The 26,756-nt window shown below is 42.6% G+C and overlaps 1 protein-coding gene across 2 annotated transcripts in view; it reads left to right on the top strand.

Moving 5' to 3' along the window:
* Positions 1-26,756, top strand: part of TTC13 (tetratricopeptide repeat domain 13) — a 194,392-nt gene that overhangs the window by 77,135 nt on the left and 90,501 nt on the right. For both annotated transcript variants that reach the window (XM_073627758.1, XM_073627759.1), the window contains exons 4-6: positions 11,490-11,560; positions 23,722-23,787; positions 26,473-26,565. In XM_073627758.1, coding sequence (XP_073483859.1) covers positions 11,490-11,560; positions 23,722-23,787; positions 26,473-26,565 — 230 coding nt within the window. The remainder of the gene's footprint in view (positions 1-11,489; positions 11,561-23,721; positions 23,788-26,472; positions 26,566-26,756) is intronic.

Raw genomic sequence — 26,756 nt, 5'->3', positions numbered from 1 at the left:
TTGATAGCAACGCAGCCATTGGCTCCCACTGCTGTCAATCAAATCCAATGACGCGGACGCCGGGGGGCGGGGCCCAGTCATACATTCGGCGGCTATGGACGCCGAATGCTGGACTCAGGAGCGTGCCCGCAAGGTAACCCCCTCGGGAGAATGCTTCTCCTAGGGGGTTATCTGATGTGAGGAGGAGCCGTGAGAGCCACCGGGGGACCCCAAAAGATGAGGTTCGGGGCCATTCTGTGCAAAACGAGCTGCACAGTTAAGGTAAGTATGATATGTTTGTTGTTTAAAAAAAAAACAACAAACCCTTACAATCATTTTAAGTCTTTATGGTGACACCGTTAACAGATGTTACACAAGGCAGTCAACCATAGCAAACTAATTAGGTACACAGTCAATGAGAAATAATACAATTACAAGTTGAAGTATTGAAATGAATGGCATCCCTAAGGAGGCCATAAGCCCTAGCGTTAAGTCTAGTGCATTTACATTGAACAGGACCACATTTATAAGTTACCAGGAGATGGTGGTAAATATGCTGGATGGAGAGAGCATGAGTCGCCACAGGACTATGTTTTGACACAATACGAACAACTATTTAACACTCCAGTACCAGGGTGAAATGTCGGTGTATATCCCCTTTTGGAGATGAAGCTTTTACATTTAAAAAAAAAAAAATCTTTTGAATTTACAGTATATGTTCAAAAATCAAAAAATAATGATCAAAAAGTAAGTCCATACAAAACTTAGTCTGCTTTACTTATGAAACAATGCTAAATATGCCTAGCTGATGGTAAGAGCCCATTCACACAGGGGCAACACGACTTCCAGCACGACTTTGGGAGGCAACTTGGACACGACTTGAGTATGAATCACAGCACGACTTGGGGCAACTTACAACACAACTTGAAGTCGCCTCCAGGACAGGGAACTTTACAAGTGGCCAATCAGAGCTTATCAGCTGTGTGTGAGAAGGAGGGGGCTGGCTGTTTAGTGGAGGAAATTACTTTCTGTTTCTTTTCTGCTTCCTGTAAAGTTGCCTCAGTATGAACAGTGATCAGACTTGGAGGCAACTTCCATTGAAATCAATGGGTACAAGTTGCCTTCAAGTCGGATTGAAGTAGTACAGGAACCTTTTCTGAAGTCGGAGCGACTGCAGTAGTGTGCATTAAGACAGATCCATTCACTTACATTGATTTTTTCGTGTAGTGCGACTTGAGGCGACTAGGGGCAACTTGGGGCGACTTGAAGTCGGATCCAAAGTTGCCCCTGTGTGAATGGGCTCTAAGTGTGTGTTTTTTGTTTATTTTTTTCAACTTGGAAAAAATGAGGAAAGGTTTTAAGTCCATTTATTTTACCTTGCCCCAACAGCTACAGTACACAATTATCTGTTTTTCGGAGTAACATAACTTAATGCTTGCTTAAAGCAGATGGTTCTTTTACCAATATGTTTTCTCTTTCCCCCTCCCCTAAAACATAAATCTATTAAACATTGAATGTTCAGTATAATAAAAAGAAGTAGAACTAAACGATGGGCAAATATAAAATACAAACATGAATGCTGCTTTGAAAATACTAAATTGTACCTGTGGGGAGAGGGGCTCTTTGCAGTCCTGCCCCTGCTTCCCAGAACTCTGAGCCCTCAGTTTGCCATCCCTCCCCCCACCAGACCCTTTCCAGAGCGGGGACTCAAGTTTTGCTATCCCTGTTTACTGCTGGCAGATCAAGGCTCCTGACTTGCATATCTCCATTGCATGAATAAATAAAGAGAGGGGAATTGGGCAATTGGGACTTAAAATGAGGCTAATGTGGCTGGGTAAAGCCACGTGCCTCCATCCCTGTCAACTATGGCGAAACATACACTAAAGTGGCCAGGGCAGCAAAGTGTAGCAACGGAGGTGGGACTTTATATGAAGCTCGTGGTGACAAAAACAACAAAATGGTGGGAGGTAAAAATTGTTTAATATCGCATAGAAACATATTTAACCAACATAAAATTGCACATACATGAAGATGCACCCGTAACTGGGCGCCAAGATCTATAGTAGCAAAAACTGGTAATAACATGTTTACAATCATGTACAATAATAGTAGAATTTAAGAGGTCCACCAGTGTTCATACAATATAAAAGCATTAAAAGGGTAACAACTGCACAGTCAATAGTCCGTGAATCCTTAATAGGTAATTTGTAAAAACGTTTTCATATCATAATCAGTGTATAAATGGTTCACAACATCAGTTAGCTCGACGCGTTTCGCGGCTTAAAACCGCTCTTCAGGAGCAGATATGTGATTCGTCTGTAATGAAAACCTATTTCCCTCTCCAGTTCACCACCCAATCTTTTTTCTTCATCTTTGCATCCACATTTGTTGTTTCTTCACATTGCCCCACACTTTCAGGTCTTTCACCACTTTTTCTTCACCAGGTGAGCCTGGGAGTGCTGGTCTGTCGTGCTCGCTGTCTGTGTTGGCTGCCGCTATTGGACGCGCCCTCTCGGCTCCCGTTACTGACCTTGGGCTGGCCTGCTGACCTGGATGTCAGTTGTCTTGGTGTACACACCTAGTAAGTTTACATACCCTATCCGGGTTTTTGGGTGGAATTTTACCCATACTCCCCCAACTTTGATACTGAGTATCTACACACATTTTTCCTTACAGACAAATCACATGTCTGCCCCTGAAGAAGGTTTTAAGCCGTGAAACGCGTCGAGCTAATTGATGTTGTGAACCATTTATACACTGATTATGATATGAAAAAGTTTTTACAAATTACCTAGTAAGGATTCACGGACTATTGACCGTGCAGTTGTTACCCTTTTAATGCTTTTATAGTGTATGAACACTGGTGGACCTCTTAAATTCTACTACTATTGTACATGATTGTAAACATGTTATTACCAGTTTTTGCTATTATAGATCTTGGCGCCCAGTTACGGGTGCATCTTAATGTATGTGCAATTTTATGTTGGTTAAATATGTTTCTATACCATATTAAACAATTTTTACCTCCCACCATTTTGTTCTTTTTGTCACCACGAGCTTCATATAAAGTCCCACCTCCGTTGCTACACTTTGCTGCCCTGGCCGCTTTAGCGTATGTTTCGTCCATTGCATGATTGTCAAACAGGAGCTTGTTCTGGAGCAGTGCTCTGTCTGTGAATTGAAAGAAAAGGTTATGCAGGGGACAATGTGAACATTTTAAAGCTGACCCCTCTTCTTTAGTAATGCATAAGGGCTCAATATTCTCTTTGTAAACCTAGGTGCCGATATGCCCACTTCTTACCTGGCCACCAGTTGTCACATCCCCACTGTAGTTCTTTTTTTTTTTTTTTTACCAGCTGCAAAGTATTTAAGTCAACGCTGGCTGTAGAGGGAGAGGGAGAGAGGTTCTGGGCATCTCAGACCTCAGGTCTGTCTTGTCAGCTAATGCTGTTGAATTTGATTGACAAGTTAGGAGACTCTTAGCCTGTCCTGACCATCATGATCTAACACTTGACTCTAACACACTAACACACTTGACTAACGGGCCTTGAGACTCCCAACCGCACCTTCTAGAAGAGATAGATAGGCTATGTAAATGTGCACCAAGGCACACTTTAACCATTCCTCCTCACAATTACATGCAGTATCTGTGAGGCGCAGGTAAGATGCTGTGGAAAATAAATGCAGACATTTTATTACAAACAGAAAAAAATAGGATTTTTTAAAACAGCTTACCTGTAAAATCCTTTTCTTTCGATGGACATCACGGGACACAGAGCCACAGTAATTACTGATGGGTTATATAGGTATCACTGGTGATTGGACACTGGCACACCCTATCAGAAAGTTCAACCCCCTATATAATCCCTCCCCTTGCAGGGATACCTCAGTTTTGTAGCCAAGCAATATAGTGTATTAGAAGAGGGGCGGGACCTCTGTGTCCCGTGATGTCCATCGAAAGAAAAGAATTTTACAGGCAAGCTGTTTTAAAAAATCCTATTTTCTTTCTCGAACATCATGGGACACAGAGCCACAGTAATTACTGATGGGATGTCCCAGAGCAATGCTATCTGAGGGGGGGGGAACCACGACCAAGTAGGGTGTAATCAGACCTGAGGACCCTGTACCGCTGCCTGCAGCACACTACGCCCAAAGGCGATATCCTCATGTCTTCTCACATCCACCAGATAGAATCTGGTGAATGTATGGACTGAAGACCAGGTTGCGGCCTTGCAGATCTGAGCCATAGAGGCCCGGTGATGCACTGCCCAAGAAGCACCAATAGCCCTTGTGGAATGTGCCCTGATCTGAAACGGAGGATTCCTCTGTTTCAAACCGTAAGCTTGAATAATCAACTGTCGAATCCATTTAGAAATGGTTGCTTTTGACGCTGCCTGTCCTCTATTGGGACCCTCTGGCAGCACGAACAAAACATCCGTTTTGTGAATCTGAGAAGTTGCCTCAAGATAGGCCTTGACTGCTCTTACTACATCCAAGGAATGTAGTGATCTCTCTTCCGGAGAACAGGGATCTGGAAAAAAGGAAGGCAGAACAATGTCTTGGTTTAAATGAAAATCAGAAACCACCTTTGGTAAAAAAAAACTAGGATGAGGGCGTAGTACCACTCTATCCTTGTGCACAATCAAATAAGGCTCCCTACAGGAAAGGGCTGCTAATTCTGATACCCTTCTAGCAGAAGAAATGGCTACCAGAAAAATTAACTTCCTTGTCAACAAGACCAAAGGAATCTGACTTATTGGTTCAAAAGGCTGTTTCTGTAACACGGACAGAACCAAGTTCAAGTCCCAGGGGTTTAGGGGCGCCTTAACCGGAGGATTAAGACGCGTCACCCCCTGTATAAAGTTTCGGACCAAAGAATGCGAAGCAAGTGGCCGTTGATATAATATTGATAAGGCCGAGACCTGGCCCTTGATGGTACTCAAGGTCAGCTTCATCTCTAAACCCAATTGTAGAAAATCAAGAATTCTACCTATCACATATCTTCTGGGATGCCAGCCCCTGGATTCACACCAGGATACATAAGCTTTCCAGACTCTGTTATAAATCATTCTGAAAGCTGGCTTCCTTGCATTGATCAAGGTAGATATCACAGAACCTGAAAGCCCACGACTCCTCAGAACGTGGGTCTCAATAGCCAAACCGTCAAATTTAGCGTTTGTAAGGCAGGATGGAACACTGGACCTTGAGATAACAGGTCTGGGCGTACCGGTAGTGTCCACCGTCATCCTTACGATTTCCGTATACCACGTCCTCCTGGGCCAAGCGGGGGCCACCAGATGTACTGACTTCCTTTCCTGCCTGATCCTGCGAAGGAGTCGTGGCAGTAGCAGAATAGGCGGGAATGCATAAATCAGTGAGAACCGATGCCACGGAATCGCCAACGCATCCGTCCCGCATGCAAGAGGATCTCTTGTTCTTGCCACAAATCTGTCTTTTTGTTGAATCGGGATGCAAAGAGATCTACATCTGGGACCCGCCATCTTTGGCATATGTTCCAAAAGACGTCGGGATGTAGAGACCATTCCCCTGGAAGTAACTTCTGGCGACTTAAATAGTCCGCCTGCCAGTTCTCTATCCCTGGAATGAAAACTGCCGATATGCATGGCACATGCCTCTCTGCCCAAGCTAAGATCTGGTTCACCTCTTTTTGAGCAGCTCGGTTCCTGGTGCCTCCCTGATGATTGACATAGGCCACTGCTGTGGCATTGTCGGACTGAATCCTGACCGGGCAACCCTGTAGCCTGATAGTCCAGGCCTTTAGGGCTAGACCTACCGCACGGATTTCCAGAATGTTGATGGGTAAGGTCCTCTCTGTCTTGGACCATACCCCCTGAACCGCAGACTGTTCCAGAACTGCTCCCCAACCTGCCAAACTGGCATCTGTTGTTACCACTGTCCAGGTAACCAGCAGAAATGATTTCCCCTTCTGCAGGTTTTCGGGAATGAGCCACCAATTGAGGCTCTGACACACCGCATGAGACAGATGCATCGGAAAGTTTAATGCCTGAACCTTCTTGTTCCAGGCCCACAGAATACTGTGTTGCAGCAGTCTTGAATGAAACTGAGCATAAGGAACTGCTTCGAATGAAGACACCATCTTACCTAGCAGCCTCATACAAAGGTGGACAGAAGGACCCCTCTTGGTCCTGACTGCCAGAATCAGCTCCCTTAAAGCAGTGATCTTTTGAGGTAGAAATACTTTCTCCTGGCTTGTAACTATAATCAGACCTAAATACTCCAGTCTCCTTACTGGTCTTAGGAAAGATTTTTCTAGGTTGAGGATCCAACCTAGGTGTTCCAGATACCTGACTGTGGTTCTCAAGTTCCCGTTCAAGGAGGCTACCGACCGGTCTATCAGTAGCAGGTCGTCTAGGTATGCTATGACCGCTATACCCTGAGCCCTTAATCTGGCCAGAGGAGGGGCCAAGACCTTTGTGAACACTCGAGGTGCAGTGGCTATCCCAAAAGGCAGAGCCACAAACTGGAAATGGCGCCCTCCTATCTCGAAGCGCAGAAATTTCTGATGAGCAGGAAAAATGGGCACATGCAGATATGCATCTCTGATGTCTATCGATGCCAGAAATTCTCCTCCCTGCAGGGTGGAGACTACTGTCCAAATTGATTCCATGCGGAAGGACTGAATCCTTAGGAATCGGTTCAGATCCCTTAAATCCAGAATGGGTCTGACACCCCCATTTGGTTTTTGGACCATAAAAAGGTTGGAATAAAAGCCCAATCCCTGGTCCTTTGCGGGAACCATCATAATGACCTTCTGTGACAAAAGTCGCTCTAACTCTAGAAGGAGCGACTGCTTCTTCTCTGGGTCTCTGGGGACACTTGATCTGAGGAACCTAGGAGAGGGAAATTCCTGAAACTCCAGCTTGTACCCTAAGGTTACTGTGGAGATTACCCATCTGTCCTGGAAGTCCTCCTGCCAGAGCTCTGAGAACTGTCGCAGTCTTCCCCTCACTCGAGAGAGCGGGGCACCCCTTCATGAAGAGGTCTTAGTGTTTTTCCTAGTAGGCTTCTTCCCCCAGGACTTCTTTTGTTCCTGGGGTTGACTCTTGTTTCTGAACCCAGACGGAGGAGGCCGTCGAGACTGCCTGGAGGCTGAAGCCCCTGGTGCTGGGGAAAGAGTACGTTTTGAAAGAGGGACGCTTACTCTTCTTCTTGACAGGTAAGAGAGTACTTTTCTCACCAGAGATTCTCTTGATATAGTCATCCAAGTCCTCTCCAAACAACCTTGCACCACGAAATGGAAACCCAGCCAGTAGCTTCTTACATGGTGCTTCGGCTGACCAATTCTTCAACCATAGGATTCTACGTATATGCACCAACCCCAGTGAAAGACTAGAGGTTTGCACGATAGAATCTCTGATGGCGTCAACAATGTAACATAAGGCCGCAGGAAGGTTAGCCAACCCCTGGGCCTGCTGTTCAGGTAAAACTTTGATAACCTGCTTGACATGGTCTCTTAAGTATTGACAGACTCCAATCGCTGCAACTGCAGGTTGAGCCACTGAACCTACCAAGGAGAAAACATCCTTCAATAGGGATTCCATCTTTTTATTTACAGGATCCCTGAGCATCTGAGCATTGTCTACAGGACAAGTCAGACTACTATTTACGGAGGAAATGGCGGCATCAATGGCCGGTATTCCCCACATTTTAATAAACTTTTCTTCCATCGGATAAAGTGTTGAAAACTTTTTCGGCGGAAAAAAACGTTTATCTGGGTGATCTCACTCAGAATAAATGAGCTTTTCAAGTAAATTATGAACCGGAAAAGCATGTGCTGTTTGAGGAGGCTTCAGTGACCCCAAAGAAGAAGAGGGTTCTTCAACTGATTCAGATACGGGCAACTTAAATGTGGAGCGGACCAATCCAGTAAGGATCTGCACTAAGACTTTCTCCTCCTGGGAAGTCGCAGAGGATCCCTCTCCACCTGATTCCTCAGAAGAGGAATCATCTGTCCCATCCTGATCCTCTGAAAGGGATTCGTCTCCTTTATCCCAGAGCTCCTCTTCCTGAGGGTCTTGGGGAACAGAGGAAGGCCTAGTGCGTTTTCTTCCACTAAGTGAAGATGTAATCATGGCCATTAATCTCTCCTCTAAACCACTAATGGTTGAGGAAAAAACCTCCTGTGTAATGTATACAGGGGCTGAAGTGCCGGAAGCAGGTATAGCCCCTGACCCCAATGGCTCCCTCTGGCTAGCCATCCCTGGCCCCTCAGGGGGAGAGGATGCTGCAGACAGGGGGTCCTCAGAACCCAAATGAGATCCCCTAGAGTCTCTGGTTCTTGGGGTGTTTGAACCTCTTCTACCCATAGTGCAAAGCAACAAGGTGGAGGTATCACAAATTGAACAATGACTGCTGAGCGATGTAATCCGGCAAAAAGCCTTGCTACCAAATGCCCAGTCTGGTGTTACCTTAGTAAATGCTGCCTAGGAGAATGCCTGTGTCCCACCTTACAGTGACCGTCAACTCTGTGTCCCTCCAAAAGTCTGTGTGCACCTGTACAGAGTGCTTTAAATAGCCTGCAGCTGGCCTGAGTGGGCGTCTGAGCACGCTGTGCTGACGCCCCACCCCCCCTCTACCACCCCCCTCCCCTCGAATTTCGAAAGAACGAGAGCTTCCCACGCTGGCCAACCCTCCAGACACAATATGGAGGAAAGGCTGGGGGAGGGGGAGGAAGGAGAGCGCCGGTAGTGATGGGCCTGTACCTGTAACGGCAATGGCGGCAGCGGCGGTGCTCGAGTGGTGTACAACCGCCTTACAGACACATGTGGCCTCCCCCTAGCCTGGGGGGAACATTCGTGAAGGAGAAATCCCCCCATCCCATCCTACCTAGAGCCGGCCGGAGACGCTGTGCAGCGTGAGAACAGTGAGACCGACATCAGCCTGGGAAGGTATGTGCTCTTGGCAGCCCCCGGTGGTCACAATAGGCATAGCATGCATTTACCTTAAAGGAGAAAACCTACTAGAATTAAAAAATTCTGTGGAATCTCCTCTTACCTTATCCAGCCGCAGGGTTCTGTTTTACAGACCCAATCTTCACCTTGCACGGTGGGCTCCGTTTGAACAAACCGTCAGAGACTGGGGCCCCCTACGAATAGGGAGATCCACAGTTCTGGCCCTGTAAAGCACCCGGCTAGAAATTAGGCTAGAAAAAACACTTTCTAATATGCGGGGTCCAGCTCTCTAAAAAGAGAAGCGTTACAGGTAAAACCTCGTTTCTTCGGACACGAGGCCTGGGTACCATCCAATTCGGCCACGAAAGGACACTTTGAATGGATCCGGTCTGCCTGGCTTGCTCCAGTATAGGATATTCCCTTTGGAGCTCAGCACAGGACATCTTTACATGTCCATCACCTAAGACACTGGCATAAAAACTGAGGTATCCCTGCAAGGGGAGGGATTATATAGGGGGTTGAACTTTCTGATAGGGTGTGCCATTGTCCAATCACCAGTGATACCTATATAACCCATCAGTAATTACTGTGGCTCTGTGTCCCGTGATGTTCGAGAAAGAAAAAAGATTTATACTAGTGCCCATTGTTGGCTACAGTTCCCATTGTATGATGAATTGTGGATTCTTCCAGCAGGCCTGCACAGTAACACAGAGGTGACATCAGCACTTCTTATCCCTCCTTCCTAGAGCCCGGCCATAGCTTTGGTTAATAATGTGAAGTGATGACACCACTGACTTACAAGTTCATTTACTAAGAAACTAGGTCGGTTAGAAGAATAAAATATTCACATGTGCAATGTGTTTATGGACAGGAAGTAGGGGGAAAATGAGTAACCTTAAAGTTCAGCTTTAACACCAAGAAGACTGGGCTGCCCTAATGGTCCCTGTAAGTACTTACTGGAAGCAACAGTTTTATCACTATTGTGTACTATTAAGGACTGCTAAGATGCGTGGTTCTGTATGGACTCTATGCTGCTGTCTGAGCCCTAGGACCACCTAGACATTAAGACCGGTGCTGCTTAAGGCTATGTGTGAAACTGCCTGATTTACACAGAGAGTTATCCCTGGCACCCCAAGTGCTCTCTCTCTGCGCTCCTAGTTCATAAAAATACGTTTAGTAGTGCATAGGGAAAGGTTAGAACCCATGTCAGGTTTTGCTGATTTCCAATGCTAAGTTAGAGAAAATTTCCCTCACTTTAAAGTGGTAGTTAAAGGCATTTGGTTATGTTTAACCTACAGGTAAGCCTATAATAAGGCTTACCTGTAGGTACTGTAAATATCTCCTAAATGTGCACTGTTTTTTAGTTATGAAACTGCCGGTGACGTCACCGGCGCATGCGCTCCTAAGGAACTGCATGCCCGTGTCGTTCTTTCAGAACCCTGTGACTCCCGCGTGCAGGCGCGGGCGTGACATCATCCCGGCTTGTCCATTCAAAGAACTGGAGCCCGTGAAGCGGAAGGAAGACTGGAAAAGGATGGAAGCCCTGTCAGCGGTGACAGCACGCCACTGGTGGGCTTCGTTTTAAGGTAAGTTTCACATAATGAGCTAGTGATGCACATTATGACATACTACCGCTTTAAGTTCTGGGGAGAACTTTCTACCAGACAGGAAGAGAGGGCAAATCTGCAACAGAGAAATGGACAACAATAAAATGCTGACAGGGTTTTTAGCATGCCCCTTCTGTCTGCTGCTTTTAGAGAGATTTTCATCACTTCCTGTCCTAGGGACATCGTTTTTAACAGACTGGAAGTAAATAAACAATTCGGAACCTCTAACTGCAATAAAACCTGACAGAAGTTCTAATCCTTCTTCTCTAGAAAGGTTTTTTAGGTATATATCCAATTTAATTATTTACATTTCAAGTAGTATAAGCACCTGAATTTAACCAGTATTGCAGGCCTGGAGAGAGAGTAGGCAGCTGCAGCATAATGAGCCAATTAATTAATCTGCTCATAAGAAGCAAGCTAATAGCCGGGGAAAGAAGAGCGACAGAGATGAGCTGCTGTTTCTCATTTCACTGTCCAGTCAGGCTGGGGTGGGTCCAGGATGACTTGGGTTTAGAGGAAATGGGTTGAATAATGCTGGCCAAAAAAGTATAGTTGGGAAAACTCTGGATTGAAGCAGAAAAAGCTAGTCTTATTTTATCCTTTTACAGACTATTTTTTTTATTTGTAGCTTTTGGCTGGAGCTCTGTGTTAAACAGTCAGATCGTGAATGGCCGTCACTAGGAATATCAGCATAAGGGCAGATTTTAAAACTGTGATCAGTGTTTGTTTTAAGATATCCATGATCAACATTTAGTGGATGAATTTACAAAAAAAATAGTATTAACTGGTTTTTATGCATGTTAATCCAGCCAAGAACGTGTATTTTAAGGTACTTATCAAAGTTACATTACTAAAAAAAAGTATGTAAAGTGTCCATGGCTACTTTTTTTTTTCTGTGCTTGCATTTTGGAATTGAAGTTCGTTTTCATGTAAGTGACTAATTGCATGTATTCACTCCTTTATATTCAAGCTATAGGATACGTGTTAATAGGGAGTGGCCTGCATGATGAAGCAATTAAACATTTCTCATCAATGCTTCAGGTAACACGAGTTATTTATTTACCAGTCTCTGCACATTAGTCTATTTTATACCGTTTTAATGACTTTTAATATATTTCTGCCTCTGTTCACCATAGCAGCATGAGCAATGCAGCAGCTGCCTGTTTTCTAGGTACTACTGAATGTCACTCCTTGGGAAAATGTAGCATGGGGTTTTGTTTTGTTTTTTTACTTCTTTTTACTTTCCTCTTGAGTCTAGCCCAATGATACTTGACCTTTTAAAGTAGAATTTAAGCCAAAACATTTTTTCTTGAATTGGACAGCGTTCGTATATCTGTCATGCTTACTGCTGTCTTGGAGCCAAAGTGGAGACCTCTCACTTTGGCCCTAATCCAGCTGTGACAGCATTTTGCCTGGCTGCGTACCTACATTTGCCTTCTATTTCTCTTGAATAGAAGTGATACAGAAGTGATAAGCCCCTTTCACAAATAAGTAAGAATATGTGTACAGTATATTCTAGAGAAGTGATCTAGACACTGCAGTCTTAATACCCAGCAAGAAATTGAACCCTACCTTCTTTGCCTGAAACAAAAAAAGAAAAAAAATAGTTTATGTAGAGTTCTAAAATGGAGTTTCCAGGTTTAAGCCTCATGTACACTGCTGCTGGTAAACGGACGCTTAGGAGCAGTTGGACATTTTTTCCGCTGCCCCTGAACTTTCCTCTGTTATCTAATCAGTACATGTACACAGGATCGTTCATAGTCGTTTCTCGGCAGTTGAGTTTAGAAGCATTTTTGGAACGCAAAAAAAATGGGTTCCGACGGATGTTCAGAGGCATACCAAACGCCAAATGCCTGTAAACGCTGCTAAACGGGGTAACTCCCATTTAGCAGCATTTGATTTACAGATGTTTTTCATTTTAACAAAAAAAAAAAACTTTTTTTATTTTCACAAACGCTTCTAAACGAAACGCATGTAAACGCGGCTAAACAGACCTTTTTAGATGCTGATTTCTAGCTGTCAAGTTAAATCATTCAGGAGAGGTTAAACAACGTCCCGTGTACATGAAGCCTTAATGTGACATTTTCTAAGTCATTGTTTGGGGTCCCTTTTCTGATCCAGTCTCAGAGTTAGTTTTGACCATTATATTAAAAGAATGCTTACCTACATTGATAGTTTAATTAGAGTTTAAGGGTAGCACTATGGGGCCTGCCCTTAACAACTTGTAAGACTCTAGTAAGTTACTGATCATTAACCACTTGCCGACCGTGTCACGCAGATATACTGCGGCACATTGGCACTCTGGGCGAAATCCCGTACGGGTACGTCCTACCCGTACGGGACCCGATGCACTTAGCCGGCAGGCACGATCGCGTGCACGAGCGCCAACACGGAGATTTGTGTGTGTAAACACACAAATACCTGTGCTGTCAGAGGAGAGGAGCCATATGTTTTATTCCTTCTAAGTAGGAAAAACGATATGGCTCCTCTCCTAGTCACTCCCATCCCCATACAGTTAGAACATGCTGAGGGAACACACATTAAACCCCTTGATCGCCCCTAGTGTTAACCCCTTCCCTGCCAGTGACATTTACACAGTAACAGTGCATTTTTATAGAACCGATCGCTGTATAAATGCCAATGGTCCCAAAAAAGTGTCAGAAGTCTCCGATCTGTCCGTCTCAATGTTGTAGTACTCCTAAAAATCACAGATAACCACTATTAATAATAATAAAAAAAAAAAAAAAAAAAAAATGCCATAAATCTTTCCCATAGTTTACTATAACTTTTGCGCAACCAATCTATATACGCTTATTGCGATAATTTTTTTTTGGAGATATTTATTATAGCAAAAAGAAAAAAATATTATTTTTCAAAATTGTCGTTTTTTTTTTTTTTTGTTTATAGCGCAAAAAATAAAAACTGCAGAGATGATCAAATGCCACCAAAAGAAAGCTCTATCTGTGGGAAAAAAAGGACGCAAATTTTTATTTGGGTACAGCGTCTAACGACCACGGAATTGTCAGATAAAGCAACACAGTGCCAAATTGTAAAAAGTGCTCTGGTCAGGAAGGGGGCAAAATCTTCCGGGGCTGAAGCGGTTAAAGAACATTTTAAAATTTTAAGCAGCATTTTAAACATTTAAACATTAAAATAGACTTTAGTACCATTTTCCTTTTATCCCCTTCGTTGTAAAATACTTACCTTCCTTTCTGCTTACCCACCTGTTGCTGCATAGCCATTGGTCAAAAAAAAACTTTTTCTCTTTGTGCATGCGCACCGTCATCCCTGTGGGTGAACCATACTCTGCTGTACAGCTTGGGGCTCCTGTGGGTGCAGCTTGCCCATAAGAATGATTGTGGTTTGCCTTTAAAAACAAGTCTGCTGTCAGGTGAAAAATTAAGTATGCCCCATGAAAATTGTTGACTTTCTCACATATTTATACGGACAAACATTAGATCTTCATTCAAACAGTGTCTATGGATAAAGGTGATTTACTTTAATAAGAACACAAGAAAAAATATCCCTTTCAGTCATTTATTTACAAATATATCAATAGATGTAATAGTGTACTGTGGAAAAGGGAAATCAAACCTGGTATTACCCATTTAGCAGAAATTGCTTCCTATATACATTTTGTATAACTGACCACCTGTCTGACATTGACAATGAAATGTTTGACTGCTTCTCGAAGTGCAATTTTCATTTGCAAGACCTTTGTGGATTTCTTTGCATTAAATGCCCATTTCAAAATCTCCCTACAAATTTTCTTTTTTTTTTAAATCCGAGAAAGTTTATTTAGAAATGAAGAAACAATACAAAAATAGTATACATTCTGGAGAATTCAGTCACCCTGTACATTTAAAAAGATCAAAGGACAGTAATGCTCGTACATGCAACCCAGAAAAATACAGAAGTCAAACCAAGCAACGTACGCCATTATACATTGTTACTCTCAACATATGAACTCTCATATACAGCTAGTTGTGATGCTCCTTATACAGCCCTTGTCCACTGTATCCATCCATACCCACTGTAGTGAATGTATAATTATACAGTGCCTTGAAAAAGTATGCATACCCCCTGACATTTTCCACATGTTGCAACCAAAAACCTAAATGTATTTTATTGGGATTTTATGTGATAGACCAACACAAAGTGGCACATAATTGTGAAGTGGAAGGAAAATGGTTTTCAAATTTTTTTACAAATATGTGAAAAGTGTGGTGTGCATTTGTATTCAGCCCCCTTTTACTCTGGTACCCCTAACTAAAACCTAGTGGAACTAATTACCTTCTTGGGGTCAAGGACTAAATCTAATTGAAAGGTACTGTTAATGGTGGGCACTATACTGGTCCAATACCTAATGTAATTTTGGGCACCTCCACGTAAGATGTATGAGATCACTGTTATCCCTGCTACACCTTGCACACAAGGGATCTAAACAGCCCAAGATTGAAAAATTTAAGGGGGGTGCGATGAACCCTTAAAAGAGGGTACAATTGAGACAACCTTTGGGTGACATTCAATGAACAACTATGAACGGATTCCATGGCCTCAGACCAATGATCCCCGGTTATGGTACCTACATCTGTCTCCCACTTTTCCATAGCCATATTAGGGTATTTATCCAGGTATTTCACTAACTGCATTGCATAACTTCTGGAGATGAACCCTTTGGTAGAAGTAGACTGCTGCATCATGTCAAAGAGGGGTCGGGGATAATTTAGGTAGATTCAAAGAGGGTTTTGCCTAAATGGCATGTTGCAATTGGAAATATAGAAAAAACATAGTATTCAGTAGACCATAACGGAATTGCAGCTGGACGAAGGAAAGCAACTTGCCATTACTAAAGATTAAGGATGAGCTCCGGCGTGTTCGCACACTCCACGTGCTGAGCCCGCCAGGAAGTCTGCATGACGCTGCGCTGATCACAGGCAGTGAGACATTGTCCCGATGTGTGGCTGCAGAGATCGGGAAATGTCTCACTGCCTGTGATTAGCACAGCACAATGCCGACTTCCTTGCGGGCTCTGCACGTGGAGTGTGTGAACACGCTGGAGCTCATCCTTACTAAAGATATGTGTGATACCAAAAGCTCACCATCTGGCTGTGCCCTGCTACTTTACTAGCTCTAGATAGGTATTATTGTTCCAGATTTGGCTATAAAATGTAAATCCAGAAACCTGTTGTAATTGTTTCGCCTTGGACCAAATCGTATGGATTAATCTACATGTGGGGTATAACTTGTTGGATTTTAAGAAGAGCTGAGCCTCCAGGGCCTCAGAGACAGACTGGGCCTCCACAAACTGCAGTGCCACCGCCAATCTGGAATCCAGCATTATACCCTCCCCATGGTTTATGGTACTGGCACTACTCAGTAACTTCTGCAGTTTGGCTGCCAGGTAATACAGCCAAGGTTTCGGTAATGCTAAACCCCCATTGATTTTGGACCTCTGCAATTGTTCCAACCTTAGTCTGGCAGGTCCTGATTTAACACATTTTCAATGAGAAGCAAATCAGCTTTGAGTATTGCAGTCCATAATGCTCTGCTTCTTCTTTTTGAGCCATTCCTTGATGGACTTGCTAGTGTGCTTCTAGTCCTTTTCAACTCAACGTCAACTATTATACTTTTGGCCTCACATTCTCATAAAGCACACTTGATATGATGCAGAATGTATAGTTAAATCGATTACTGTGAACTGCCTAGGCCCAAAAGTAGCAAAAAAAACCCCAAACCAAAATCATCACCATCACCACATTTGTTATACGGCTGCTCTTCTTAAATTATATATCTTCTGTTTGGGTCAAACATATCTAGTTAAAGTAGCCAAACAACTCCTATCCTTGGTTGGTCAGTGTTCAGCACATTTTTTCAGAGGGCCTAGTTTTTGCCTAATATGTTCAATGGCAAAATGTACTTTTGCTTGAATGTTCTTTTTGGACAGAAAAGGCTTTGTCTTAACACTCCTCTCATGCATGTTGAATTGGTCCAATCGTTCTGATTGTAGATGACCCCAACTGTTGCAAGAGTTACCTGAGCACTCCTTATAATGCAAGAAGCCTCAAAGAACTAGAAAATATCATTATCAAACAGGTTGAATTTGCTGAGCTAGCCAGTTCTGGACAAATTAGTTTTTCTATAAAATATACACCACTTGATCATTACGTAGTTGCATAGTCTGGTTGAAAAAAGACACAAGTCCATTCAGTTCAAGCAATTATAAGTTTTTCTAACTGTGATATTATTAATTTCAAATTATTTGTTAATCTTTTTAAATCCCTTGCCAGACTCCTAGGCATCCAAAAGTTTCTTTCCGTAGCCCCTTCGCGAGCTCTATTGATCTTGGCATGATGGCACCACCCATGTTAGGAGAAAAAACACCAGACCCCTACTTTTATCTCTATAAGGAGGTTCTGATCATTAGCAGTTTATCTGGGATACCAAATTATAATTTCATGTGTTTGAAGTGGTGATGCATATAGGGGTGTTCTTGCTTTTTCTTATGGCGGACTTGCATTTTTGTTCATTTAGATCATGAAAATAAATATACCAGGTAAATTGTATGTGTCATTTGTTGAAGTACTGTATATCCCTTTTGTCTGTGGATACTATTTCAATAAAAATGTAATGTTTGCTTTTTCAAATATGTTGAAAAAGTCAACAGTTTTCATGGGATGTCCTTTTCAGTTTTGCTTTAAAATAAATGCCTTCAAAATTATAGCGGTATGCTTTTGAGAAGTTTTAACCCTAAGAAGGTTCTGTACATATACTTTTTGCTAGTATTAAATATAAATCTTTAGCTCAGCATTTAACACAGTAGTTCCTGACAAGTTTTTGAAAAAGTTAAATGCTTTGGGCCTATATCCTTTTCTGTGCTCATGGATTATGGATTTCCTAACAGGCCACAAATCATGAGAAAAGGAGATCAGGTCTACTAATACTATTATTTTGAATACAGGGGTACCACAGGGATGTGTGTTGAGTCTGGCCCTGTTTTTATATTGTTTACGCATGACTGTACTCCCATACATGCGTCTAACACTGTAGTGAAGTTTTCTGATGACACCACTTTAGAGGGACTCATACGAGATGATAGCTTATAGGCAGGAATTTCAACATTTGGTTGAGTGGTGTACAGAAAATGATTTAATACTCAATACTGCAAAAATTAAAGAAAAAGTGGATTATAGGAGATCATGAAAGATCAAACATTATATAAATAATCTGCGCAGTTCAATAAGATGTCAATGAAATAAATTAGAAAAGTTGCTAGCTAACACCCATAAGTGATTCAGACCTTATTAAACTAATATATACAACAGAATGATGTAGTGCAACTTAAGAAAAGTAACCACTATATAATAAAAATGCAAAAAATGTGTACAAAAAAATATAATCCAATGTATATTCAAAAATATCAACAGATAAAACAAAAGTTCAAACAATTGTGCAAACATATACAGTGGGGACGGAAAGTATTCAGACCCCCTTAAATTTTTCACTCATTGTTATACTGCAGCCATTTGCTAAAATCATTCAAATCAATCAAAGTTCATTTTTTTCCTCGTTAATATACACACAGCACCCCATGTTGACGGAAAAACACAGAATTGTTGACATTTTTGCATGTTTTTAAAAAAAGAAAAACTGAAATATCACATGGTCCTAAGTATTCAGACCCTTTGCTGTGACACTCATATATTTAACTCAGGTGCTGTCCATTTCTTCTGATCATCCTTGAGATGTTATACACCTTCATTTGAGTCCAGCTGTGTTTGATTATACTTATTGGACTTGATTAGGAAAGCCACAAACCTGTCTATATCAGACAGTACAGCTCACAGTGCATGTCAGAGCAAATGAAAATCATGAGGTCATAGGAAATATAGGAAACACGCAGGATACATGAACAAAGATGCAGTTGGGGAGATATCATATTCTGTGTCATCTCCAGTGATGGATTCATATGGCAGGGAATATGAAGAAAGAAGATCTGAATGCATTTATTAGATGATACTGTTGGCTGAAAGACATGACAATAGGCTGAGAACAATCTGGTGCCAGGGTTCTCCCTGCTGATTGCCCATTGATCCACTGGACGGAGCTATCCTGTTCTGCCTTTCCCCATACTGTGAAGTCGTATTAGGACGGTATCCCCGACCGGACATCTGGTCTATGTACAAGCTGATTTACAGCTTGCCTTTGGTAAGCGTTCAATTTACCTGGTGGTGGATTTTTTTACATGGTGTAATCTGAAGAATTTGTTAGTTTTATTGCACTCCTCTTGGACATTATTGGGATTTTACACTTGGACTTCATTTAATTGCTGGGACTTTTTTGTTTTATTCCTTTTCTTTATCACCTAAGTTGCCTTAGTGTTTATTTCTGACACTTATGTGGGTCCTTTAGGGATCTATCTATATACTATTACATTTATTTGTAGCGCGGTTCTTGTTTACTGAGGTCAAAGGAACTGCCTGAAGTGCTCAGAGACAGAATTGTGGCAAGGCACAGGTTTGCACAGGCACATCTGGCCAAGGTTACAAAGAAAATTCTGCTGCACTTAAGGTTCATAAGAGCACAGTGGCCTCCATAATCCTTAAATGGAAGACGTTTGGGACGACCAGAACCCTTCCTAGAGCTGGCCGTCCGGCCAAACTGAGCTATTGGGGGAGAAGAGCCTTGGTGAGAGAGGTAAAGAAGAACCCAAAGATCATTGTGGCTGAGCTCCAGAGATGCAGCCGGGAGATGGGAGAAAGTTGTAGAAATTACCATTACTGCAGCCCTCCACCAGTCAGGGCTTTATGGCAGAGTGGCCCGACGGATGCCTCTCCTCAGTGCAAGACGCATGAAAGCCTGCATGGAGTTTGCTAAAAAAACACCCGAAGGATTCCAAGATGGTGAGAAATAAGATTCTTTGGTCTAATGAGACCAAGATAGAACTTTTTGGCCTTAATTCTAAGCGGTATGTGTGGAGAAAACCAGGCACTGCTCATCACCTGTCCAATACAGTCACAACAGTGAAGCATGGTGGTGGCAGCATCATGCTGTGGGGGTGTTTTTCAGCTGCAGGGATAGGACGACTGGTTGCAATCGAGGGAAAGATGAATGTGGCCAAGTACAGGGATATTCTGGATGAAAACCTTCTCTAGAGTGCTCAGGACCTCAGATTAGGCCAAAGATTTACCTTCCAACAAGACAATGACCCTAAGCATACAGCTAAAATAACGAAGGAGTGGCTTCACAACAACTCCGTGACTGTTCTTGAATGGCCCAGCCAGAGCCCTGACTTAAACCCAATTGAGCATCTCTGGAGAGACCTAAAAATGGCTGTCCACCAACATTTACCATCCAACCTGACAGAACTGGAGAGGATCTGCAAGGAGGAATGGCATAGGATCCCCAAATCCAGTGTAAAAAACTTGTTGCATGTTTCCCAAAAAGACTCGTGGCTGTATTAGATCAAAAGGGTGCTTTTACTAAATACTGAGCAAAGGGTCTGAATACTTAGGACCATGTGATATTTCAGTTTTTCTTTTTTAATAAATCTGCAAAAATGTCAACAATTCTATGTTTTTGTGTCAATATGGGGTGCTGTGTGTACATTAATGAGGAAAAAAATGAACTTAAATGATTTTAGCAAATGGCTGCAATATAACAAAGAGTGAAAAATTTAAGGGGGTCTGAATACTTTCCGTCCCCACTGTATATGTGTGGTCAAAAAAATAGTCCAATGTATATCCAAAAATATCAAAGGAAATGATATCCAATTTGAATCCACTTCAATCGCCAATGTGACATGTAATGCAAAGTGTGAATCCTCCACCCTTGTAGATTAGCCTCTCACCTCACTGTTGTGACCCCTGCATTACCAGTAGGTCTCACCACATGTTTTTCCCTCTCTGGGGATGAAGACAGACTGCTGCCGCTTACTCGGATGTATGGGTAGATGGATTAATAGATTTCCAATCCCCACAGCATACATGCAGGAAGAAAAAAATAGCACACAGTTCTAGTGCTCTCCGTTTAAAACTTCACGTTTATTTAAAAAAGGTAAAGTATTGCACTTATAAAAATGTCACTATAGGTAGTACTAACCATGAATCTCGTGTCTGTCATATACAGTCACAGGATCTTTAGATCCAGAGATGATCGCGGGATTATGCCATATACGTAAAACCTCGTCTTATACGTACGTTACGTCAAAACTTCGAGACTTCCTCAGTAGATCCTGAGGAAGTCTTGAGGTTTGGACATAACATACTTATATGGCATCATCCTGCAATGTGCAATACTTTACCTTAACTTTTTAAATAAATGTGAAGTTTTAAACGGAGAGCACTAGATCTATGTGCTTTTTTTCTTCCTACATGTATGCTGTGGGGGTTGGAAATCTATAAGGCCCCTTTCACACTGGGGCGGTTTGCAGGCGTTATTGCGCTAAAAATACCGCCTGCAAACCGCCCCTAAACAGCCTCCGCTGTTTGTTCAGTGTGAAAGCCCGAGGGCTTCCACACTGAAGCGGTGTGCTGGCAGGACAGTAAAAAAAAGTCCTGCGAGCCGCATCTTTGGAGCGGTGAAGGAGCGGTGTGTTCACCGCTCCTAAACCGCTCCTGCCCGTTGAAATCAATGGGACAGCGTGGCTATACCGCGGTGATACCGCGGCTATAGCCGCGCTGTACGAGCTGGTTTAACCCTTTTTCGGCCGCCAGCGGGGGTTAAAACCGCACCACTAGCAGCCGAATACAGCCGCAAAAACGACGGTAAAACAGCGCTAAAAATATCGCTGTTTTACCGCCGACGCCCCCACCGCCCCAGTGTGAAAGGGGCCTTCATCCATCCTTCCGAGTAAGAGGCATTTGAAGCAGCAGCAGTTTGTCTTCATCCCCAGAGAGGGAAAAACATGTAGCGAGACCTACTGGTAATGCAGGGATCACAGCAGTGAGAGGCTAATCTACAAGGGTGAAGGATTCACACTTTACATTACATGTCACATTGGTGATTTGAAGCGGATTCAAATTGGATATCGTTTCCTCTAAAATTTTTGGATATACATTGGACTATTTTTTTTGAACACCCATATCTTTTTTGCACAATTGTTTGCACTTATTATATTTTCCTTTTGATATTTTTGGATATACATTGGATTCTATATTTTTTGTACACATTTTTTGCACAATTGTTTGCATTTTTATTCTATTGTGGTTACTTTTTATAAGGTGCGCTACATCATTCTGTTGTGTATAAAAGATCAAACGTTGCCATTGCGGTGTATATATAGGTGGTGAGGAGGCGGAAGCGGTGGACACCATTACATTTTTGGGAGTTCATATTACAAGGGAGAGTTGTCCATGTTTTCAAAATTATTTTTTTTTCTGGTGAAAAAAGCGCAGCAGACTCTTTTTCCTTCAGAGACTAAAGCAGACTGGATTGCCCTCAAGGCTTCTGGTTAATTTCTATCATACCATTGAGAGTTTTCTTCTCCAGTGTGCTGTAGTGTGGTATGCCAGCTGCAGGGCAGAGGATAAGAAGTGCCTGTCTCGTGTATGAAAACAGCACAGTAGACCATAGGTACGGAGCTACCGTAATTGGACACAGCATATGCCAGCCGATTAAAAAAGCGAGCAAAAGCTATTAGTAGTGATCCAACCCATCCAGGTTACAGTGTGTTTGTCCCATTGCCATTAGCGAAAATATATAGGACACGCAAAATGCACACTAATCGCTTAAAGTATTTTTCTTTTCCCTGGTGCTGTATTTTCCATAACCCCACCAGGTACAGTGTTTTAGAAATTTATTTTTTTTAAATAACATTTTATATTTTGCTATATTTAAACCAATATATGTGGGCATGTGGTAGGGGTATGTATGTTGAGAAGTGTTATGTTGAGAAGTGTTTTACTGCTGTTGTAAAGAGTATCCTGATAAATTTTGTCAATGACAATAAATTCAATTATCTTATCTAATCTGCAAACAATGCTGATAATGAAGTTTCCATTAAGTTTTATGTCTGGTCTAAGGGCAGGGTATACACAGACAGTATTTGTTTTTTTTCATTCAACCACAAGGCTGAGTAAAAAAAAAAAATGACCGACACCCCCCCCCCAATAATCCACACAAGCAATGTAGATGCAGAGTTCTCACTCTCCACACTATTTTACTATGACAGCGGGGACTAAACCACTGTCTTCTGTTTAAACAGACAGGGCTACGTACATATCAAAATTTGTCCGGTGTTCTGTCGAGAAGTGCCCATGCATGCGCAGGACGGAGCCGCACTTCAGCTGATTTGCCGATCAGCTGGAGTGACGTGACCAGGGCGCAAGCGCACATCATAGGAGGCATCTCTCGAAGGGAGATACCATTTCTTGGCCACAATTGAAACCTATACAAACAGCAGGGGGAGACCGTAAGTCTCAGATTGTGCCTCGCTGTTGCGGGGCAGCTTTACAGTGTGCTGATGGTCCAGTTTTGTCTATGTTGCAAGGCAGGTTTGCTGTGTTGAATGGCCGGTTTTGCCTGCGTGAAAGGGCGGGTTGAAACGCACACAAAACCAGCTCTTCAACACAGCCACTAGCCACCCTCCAGCAGCAGCGATGCACAATCTGACAACTACAGTCTCCCCTGCTGTTTGTATACAGTAGCTTTACATTGTGCCTGTGAAATGGTATTTCCCAGTGAGAGATACCTCCTACGATGTGCGCATGCGACAGCCCAGGTTACGTTACGCCCAGGTTACGTCAGCCCAGCTGATTGGCAAATCAGTTGTTGTGCTGTTCCGTACGGCGCATGCGCAGTACATACTGGGCACTCTTCGATATCGGGCACTTCTCGACAGAACGCCAGCTCCTGCTGAACTGGCCAAATTGCGATATATGTTTACCCTGCTTAAGCATGGCAATGCACAACCTAATTCCAAACTACGATATGAAGCTCTTATAGGATAAGGAAATTTGGGGCTAAACTAGTGATTGGGAGTATTTCCTACATTAGCAGCATTGTTTATTGCTCACAGAAATGTTCCATACAATGTGACCGGTCAGGAAGACATCAAATGGGGTATCCCTCTGCCAGTCAATGTCTGTGCTAACTTCTCACTAGAGTGTAGACTTGATTCACGAAATGTTCCTGCACAGACTGCTTCATATGTCAGAGGAAATGGTGTTCTATAATAAGTACCCCATGTTTTATTTTAATAGGATGATGCTGATCTTGTAAGTGCTATATATGGCAGAGGAATAGCATATGGCAAAAAAGGACTGCAAGTAAGTGTTACATCCATTAATTTTTTTTCTTTACTAAAACTATTGCTTTTTTAATCCCCAGTTTTAGAATGTTTTTTCAGTCAAAGTATCTGACCCTCCTACACCTCAAAACCGTTCACAATCTAAAGCGCTGCGCAAACTGTTGGCGCCATATAAATCCTGTATAATAATAATAATATAATAATCATGCCATCTAATTATCATGTAATGTTTCACTGTTGACAGAAAAAAGTAATGGGCATTTGACATATGTTCTATCTAGTACCTACATAAATTACCTGGCTAATTTTACGATAGGTATCAACCTTTTTACGTTTTTTTTTTTTTTTTGTTTGTTTAAACCTTTTTTGTTTTACTTGCAAAACTGTAAAGTTTTTCAATAGATAACAAAATGGGGCTAATTGATATCCAACATTAAACAAAAAACAATCCATGCATTCTGTGACCGGAGTCACTTTGAGTGGGTGGTTTGTGGAACTCAGCTTACCTTGGAGAGCTCTGGAGACTCCGTGTCCAGCTCCCCTGGCCCCTCTTATGTGTAAATCACCCTGTGTCCATTATGGGCACAGGGTGACTGAGAACCCCACTATGATCTGTGCTATTTAGACATGCTGTACAGCCATACTGGAATGTTGTATATATGTATATATTGTGTGTTGTCTCAAGCTGTTGTGGACTCTTTGCTGTGATCGTTTGGGGTAGGGTTGTATTCCAATGTTCTATTGTGTCTGTCTGCCTTGGATATTATGGGATGTGTATGTAGATTAGCTGTGAGATTGGTGGGGGAAAATTTCTCCAACAGCTCTCCCTGCTGATAAGACTGTTTACTGAGGAGAAATTTGAATACACCTGACCTGTGTCTATTGTGATTGGACAGTTTACTCCACCCTGAATCCAAGGGTGGTGGGAGTGTCTCTGAGTTGTATATCTGTGGTAACATGTGATTGAATAAAGGAGTTTGATGCTGTTGTTCACCCTACACTGAGTTACGGCTGGTGACTGGGTGGGCTAAAGGGTCTTGGATAGTGCTGGTTCTGGACAAAGGAAGCATTTACGGCGGATATAATCCTGTTGAAGACAAGAGTTCGTCACAACTGGTTGGCAGCGGTGGGATCGTGCTTCCTGGCTGTGAAAACGTCCACACCTCCACATGGATCCAAGATCAGGATAGCAGACTTTGGTCACCCCAGCAGAGATATGGATCTGGCATCAGAGTTTCCGGGGCTGCTGCGGATTGTCCTTTCGGCATACACCAGGTCTGTGTCTGCGGATGATTACCTGGAGGTCAGGCAGTAGATTCAGGTAGGACTTTGGATTAGAGCCCTCCAGGTTGCTGGTATGCAAACGGACAAGTGCTTTCCAACCCCAGAGCAACAGGACAGTGAACAACGGGAGTTATGGATGCAATTCCTGGGAGAGCGGCCCCAGGATCAATGGGTGTACAAAATCCTGTTGCTGTAAGGGTTTGTCACACAGTCAGTCACCTATCTAATGTGAGTTGCAAGCAACACAGAAAAAGTGATTTCACACCACCTAGGTAATAACATAATGAATCAAATAGAGTAGCGCTACGCAAACAACTAAATGACTGATAAAACCTATACATGTGACTTTTAGAAATCTTTAATTAGTCCAAACTCATCATATAATTAGTCCAACAAAAATCTTCAGTTTATAAACTGTGCTAAAATCTTCTGTGAACGTGCTCCCCTGTTCCACAAAACATATGTCATGCACTCCACCCAGTGGTATGTTAGTCGGCTCACCTCTGTACTGAACCTCAGAGCTTCCTCTGAGGCCATAATGGGTACGTCATTCCAATGTTCCCTTCGGCCATAGCTCCTCTGAAAGCCACAGCAACAAGAATGGCAAAAAAATGATAAACAGCAACTAATAGTGCTCACTGTAGAAATCATTTTTACGTCTGTATGTTATGTTGTGTGTTTTTTTTAATTTTATTGTAAATAAATTTCATAAATTTTCATAAATAAACATCTTTCTAGCAAAAAAATGATATACTTGTTTGTGTAATGTGTGTTATTGTGTGATTATCTTAAAGTATCTATAAAGCCAGAAGGTTTTTTATCTTCATGCATCCTATGCATGAAAATAAAAAGCCTTGTGTGCAGCAGCCTCCCTCAGCCCCCCTAATACTTACCTGAACCTCGTCTAGATCCAGTGATGTTGTAGGATTGTCTCGGCTGCCCGGGATTCACCTCATTGGCTGAGACAACAGCGTGGCGCCATTGGCTCCCACTGCTGTCAATCAAAGTCAGCCAGCCAATGAGGAGAGAGAGAGGGGGCCGGGCCTTGCTCTGTGTCTGAATGGACACACAGAGCTGTGGCGTAGCTCCCCCCATAGCAAGCTGCTTGCTGTGGGGGTACTCGGCAGGAGGGAGGGGCCAGGAGGTCCGAAGAGGGACCTGAGAGGAGGCTTGGGGCTGCTCTGTGCCACAGGGCAGGTAAGTATAACATGTTTGTTATTTTTAACTAAAAAAAAAAAGACTTTACAATCGCTTTAAGCTGGAAAATAGGCATGCATAAAGAATAATTGTGTAAAAAAAAATAAATAAAAAAACATATTTTAATGACTGCATTTGTATTGCCAATTGCATTACCAAAACTATTGCTGTTGTGTTTGGAAGTAATGACAAACCTATTTATATTTTCTCTTGTGTTCCTAAGGACATAAAAAATGCAGAATTAGCATTATTCGAACTCAGTCGGGTTATCAGCTTGGAACCTGATCATCCAGAAGTATTTGAGCAGAGAGCAGAGGTGAGCAATGTACTGCTGAAAATGTTTTGTTTTAGATATGATTTATAAGCACTTTTAAATTCATTACCTTGTTTATTTGGGTTGTATTTTACTGACTTTTTGGACTATGAACACTGAATCTTTTGAAAGGACATAGTACTAGATAGTCCTGAAAATCCCAAGAGGAACAGGTTGATGAATAATGGAAATTG

The sequence above is a fragment of the Aquarana catesbeiana genome, linkage group LG04 (genome assembly GCF_042186555.1).
Source record: "Aquarana catesbeiana isolate 2022-GZ linkage group LG04, ASM4218655v1, whole genome shotgun sequence".
Taxonomy (NCBI): domain Eukaryota; kingdom Metazoa; phylum Chordata; class Amphibia; order Anura; family Ranidae; genus Aquarana; species Aquarana catesbeiana.
Note: the sequence above shows the minus strand (reverse complement) of the source record. Positions and strands in the feature narration are given on the sequence as shown.